The sequence below is a fragment of the Aquila chrysaetos genome, chromosome Z (assembly GCF_900496995.4).
Source record: "Aquila chrysaetos chrysaetos chromosome Z, bAquChr1.4, whole genome shotgun sequence".
In the NCBI taxonomy this organism is placed as follows: Eukaryota; Metazoa; Chordata; class Aves; order Accipitriformes; family Accipitridae; genus Aquila; species Aquila chrysaetos.
Window position 1 is genome coordinate 59610007 of NC_044030.1, and position 4606 is coordinate 59614612.

At 59.2% G+C, this 4606-nt stretch overlaps 1 protein-coding gene across 1 annotated transcript; it reads right to left on the reverse strand.

Moving 5' to 3' along the window:
• Nucleotides 1-1138: 1138 nt before the first annotated feature.
• On the reverse strand, nucleotides 1139-4150 carry FOXD1 (forkhead box D1). Its single transcript, XM_030005617.2, has one exon. The coding sequence runs from the start codon at nucleotides 4067-4069 to the stop codon at nucleotides 2717-2719; it is 1353 nt and encodes a 450-aa protein (XP_029861477.1). The 5' UTR covers nucleotides 4070-4150; the 3' UTR covers nucleotides 1139-2716.
• Nucleotides 4151-4606: the final 456 nt, after the last annotated feature.

The following is a 4606-nucleotide window of genomic DNA, read 5'->3' on the forward strand; positions in this document are numbered from 1 at the left end:
TTCTGGCGGCACCTGCTCCGGCGCAGCGGTGCGGGGAGCCGGGACCGCCGAGGCCGGGCGGCTACCCCGCGGACTCGGAGAAAGCAAGCGAAGGGGTCTTCCGCCAGCACCACAGACTCCCTCCCCGACCCCTTTCCTCAGCCTTTAAAAAAAAAAAAAAAAAAAAAAAAAAAAAGCTCCACTGCGTGTAGCGATTTGCTCCTCCTGCCGGCTTCCCTGCCAGCTCCCAGGTGAAGGCCCTGTCCGCGCAGGATGCAGACGACCGGCGTAAAGCGTGGAAGGAGCGAGTGCCCGAGCAGTTTCCTCGCCATGTGCCTCTGAGGACGGTTTTCCTCTGAGGGGACCCGAGGGAAGGGCGGCGGGCTGGCTCGCAGAGGAAGTCGCCCGGCTCCCCTGGGTTTGCTGCGGAGAAGCCAAGAGAAACAAACACCGGGTCGCCGGCACCTGCTCGTCCCATCTCACTGCCCGGGGACAGCGCCAGGACGCGCTTGGCCCCTCGCCCCGGGCCGCTGCTCCAGCGGCCAGAAGCCGGACCGAGCGCAAGAAGCATCCCTCCCTCCTCGAGGAGCCCGGCACCGCCGCGCTCACGGCTACAGCCGCCTTCTCCCTCCTCGCAAAACCCTTCCCTGCTTGATTTTAGCCGCGGCACCGAGAAGCCCCTAAGCCGGGCTCGGTACCCCGCGCTGGAGCGGCACGGCGGCCCAGCGCATCTCCCCCGGCCGGGCCCGGGGAAAGAGAGTTAATTGGTCCCTCGTGAAAGGGGTGCGCCTTGCCCGAAGGGTACGTACGCGGTGCCTCTGGGATCTTTTCCCTTTCTAAAAAGAAATTAACCGGGACTCTACTTCCTTGTCCTCTGAGGGACGCGGGACACGCAAAGAGGCCCTCCAGCTGCAGACTGCAATTGGAGCCCAGCAGAGATCTTGGGTCCAGTCTTTCCTCTGATTGAAAATAATTAATTTAACCCTGAATTGCTACAAAAAAACCAGAAAAGCATCACTTTTCTATCCACAAGAATACTTAAAACCGAGGCGACGAGGTACTTCGATATGTAAAAGCATGTAACCACACGACCTTCCCCATCTCACTCCAAAGAGCACTAAAAGGCATCCCTTCTATTTTTTCCCCTTTTTTTTTTTACGAAAACTCACGTAATTTATCCCTGAATCTAGTAAATTGTTATAAATACAGTCGTACTTGAAAAGCGCCTCCCTCATTTGAAAAACGCATGAAAATCCTAGTCCACAACAAGCAACCACATGCCTACTCTTAAAACCTGTGATTCTCTTTTCATGCCTAAGCTCTGAATATTTGAGGCAGGCTTTTTGGTTAAAAAAAAAAAATTAGTCTATGAAACAGGTATCTATCGACCTCATGCGCGTTAAGACGGTAATTCAGAATCAGGAAGGCTGCTTTCACGGTTTGTTTCATACACTTACGTATTGTTACTTCAATAGCTCGTGCACTTAATCAGCTCGTCACATGAGGATATTCCAATGCTCATTTTATACTATATGTATCGAAAAGTAGAAACACATGTCCCTAATATCATCACAGAAACATAAGTGTCTAGAGCAAGTCTCTCTGAAGTTCAGTACATGCCCCTTACTAGTAGTATTTTCCTTTGGGCCTCTTGGAAACCAAACTGTGATGCAGTTGTGATTTAGACAACACCCAAAACCATAAAAATAGTTTAAAACTGGATTTTTAATCAATCCCCTGATTGGTGCCTTACAGAACTGGGCTTTACTCCCGCGAGAGAGACCTATTTCTATTTATTCCCTCTTTTGTCCTTGGTCTTTCTGCTTTTTTTTTTTTTTTTTTGTGTGTGTGTGTGTGTCTTTCATTCTCTGCTAGGGTTAGTAATGGTTTGACTGAAAAGATCATATTCTGATCTTCCTCGCGGTCAAATCCAGACATAACAAATTTCAAGCTGTAAAATTCTTTGGCTATTGTGCTATTAATCCCGAAGAAAAAAATATCAGTGTCCCAAAGAAGGGAGAAGTATTAAGGAGGGAAGGGTCCGAAGCCAATTGTTTGGCTGGGCTCCTTTGGTCTTTGGGTTTGTTTTTTTCTTTTTTTTTCTTTTTTTTTTTTTGAAAATTAAAGATTTTATTTTTGAAAATGTGTAAAAATTTTACATTAAAATGGTACAATAATACTTGCCAGTAATTTTTAACAATATTCCTCGTAAAGAATACGCATAAAGTACAAAATAAAAAACTCCGTAAGTCTATTATAATACAAAACACAGGTTAAAATAAGAAATGATAATCTTGACTTTCTTCTGTGTAAACATGTTAATCTTTTCTCTTCTTTTATAAAAGTACATGAGACAAGTGTACTAAAATGAAAAAGTATTGCTTTGCTGTCCTCCCTCAAGCCTTTTTTTTTTTTTTCCTGTACATTACTGTTTTCAAGCTCCTAGACCTGAGAATCTCTGAACTTTAACGGTTTAGAGACTTTATTTATCACCATTATTTTTTTTTCTGTTTAAGGAGTAACGAGTAACTTTCCAATAGCATGACCGCCTGCCCGTGCAGCATCTAGACCTGGCTTTGCAGAAATACGGGTCCCGGGTGTCCCGCCGGTGGCGGCGGAATCCCCCCGAGCAACACCGCGCGATCCCCACGCAAAGCCCACAGCCGTCCGCCAGGCATCCGAGCAGCGGAGAAAGGAGATACCCCAGATCCTACCTTCGGAAAGACTCCCAAAACCCTTAACAGTTAGAGATCCGGGCCGCGAAGCCGGGGGCGGCGGGCAGGGCGGCGGCGGGAGGCAGGCCGCCCCCGGCGCTCCCCAGCGAGCGGGCCAGCCCCGGCGCCGCGGCCGACTGCGAGGCGCAGCTGCTGCCCGCGCCGGGCCCGGGCCCGGGCCCGGGGCCGGGGCCGGGGCCGGGCCCCCCCCCGATGATGCTTTCGATGGAGAAGGGCGAGCGGGCCAGCGCCGCGCCGCTGCCGGGCTTGGCGGCGTGCAGCGAGGCCGCCAGCGCCGGGCCCAGCGGGTGCGCGTAGCCGAAGGGCGTCCGTGCCAGCTCCGCCGCCGGCAGCAAGGGGCCCGGCGGCGCGGTGGTGGCGGCGGCGGCGGCGGCGGCGGCGGCGGGGGGCAGCGGCGCGCCGGGGGCGCTGCCGGGGGCGGCGGGGGGCTGGCGGGGCGGCGGGGAGGGGTGGTGGAAGGCGAAGAGGGCGGAGTGGGGGTGGTAGGGCTGGAGCTGGAGGCCGTAGCCGCAGCCGTAGGGTCCGTAGGCGCAGGGCGGCTGCTGCGGGGGCTGGGGCGGGGGCTGCGGGAGGAAGGCGGCGGGGTCCACGGCGCGCAGCAGCAGCTCGGGCGCCGGGAGCTGCTGCCGCTTGAAGCGCTTTCGGCGGCGCAGGAAGCTCCCGTTGTCGAACATGTCGGCGGACTCGGGGTCCAGCGTCCAGTAGTTGCCCTTGCCCGGGTTGCCGGGCTCCCGGGGGATCTTGACGAAGCAGTCGTTGAGGGAGAGGTTGTGGCGGATGCTGTTCTGCCAGGCGGGGAACTTCTCCCGGTAGTAGGGGAAGCGCCCGCTGATGAACTCGCAGATCTCGCTCAGCGTCAGCCGCTTCTTGGGGCTCTGCAGGATGGCCATGGTGATGAGGGCGATGTAGGAGTAGGGCGGCTTCACCAGGCTGTTCTTGCCGCCGCCCGCCCCGCCACCGCCGCCTCCGCCGCCGCTGCCGCCTCCGCCAGCCCCGCCGCCCGCCGCCGCCTTCTGCGGGCCGCCCCGCGAGGGGGGCCGAGAGCCGCCGGCACCGTCCCCGCCGCCCGCCCCGCCGCCACCGCCGCCGCCGCCGCCGCCGCCGCCGCCGCCGCCGCCGCCTCCGCCTCCGCCGCGCACGGGAGACCGCGGCAGCAGGGCGTCGTCGTGGAGGTCGCCCACATCCTCCTCGTCGTCTTCCTCCTCCTCCTCCTCCTCCTCCTCCTCGGCGTAGGAACGGCGGCGGCGGGGCTGCGGCTCCTCGTCGTCCTCCTCGTCGTCCTCCTCGCCCACCACATCGATGTCGGTCTCCTCAGCCAGCGCCGATGCCTCGGACATCTCCGAGCTCAGGGTCATGGCGCGGCGGCGGGGCAGCGCATCGGTGGCGGCCGGCGCGGCGCGGCGGGCGGGCGGGCGCCCTCCCCGCCGCCGCCAGGCCCCCGCGCCGCTCCGCGGAGAGCCGCCCCGCCGCCGCCGCCGCCGCGGGCAGGCGGGCCGCTCCGAGCCGCGCCGGCCCCCAGCGCCGCCGCCGCGCCGCGGGAGCGCTCCCGCCGCCCGCTCGGAGGCGGCGGCGGCGGCTGTTTTGGGTTTTGTTTCGGGGTATTTTTTGCTGCGTTTTGGATTTCTCCTGCGCTCTCGCCCTCTCTCTTGTTTTCCCCCTGCCCTCCCCCTTTTGGGGGGTCTTTGGGTTTGGTTTTTTTTTTTGGTCGGGGTCGGGGCCGGGGGGGGGGGGGGGCTGTGCCGCCGCGCCTGGAAGTCGGTTCCCCCTTCTTTCTCCTCACCTCAGCCCCCAGACATTAATGGATGCGGGGCAGGAGGCAGCGCGCCTAGTCCTGGGAGGAGGAGAGGGGAGGAGGCTGGCGAGGAGGGAGGGCGGAGCGGGCGGCTTGCCGG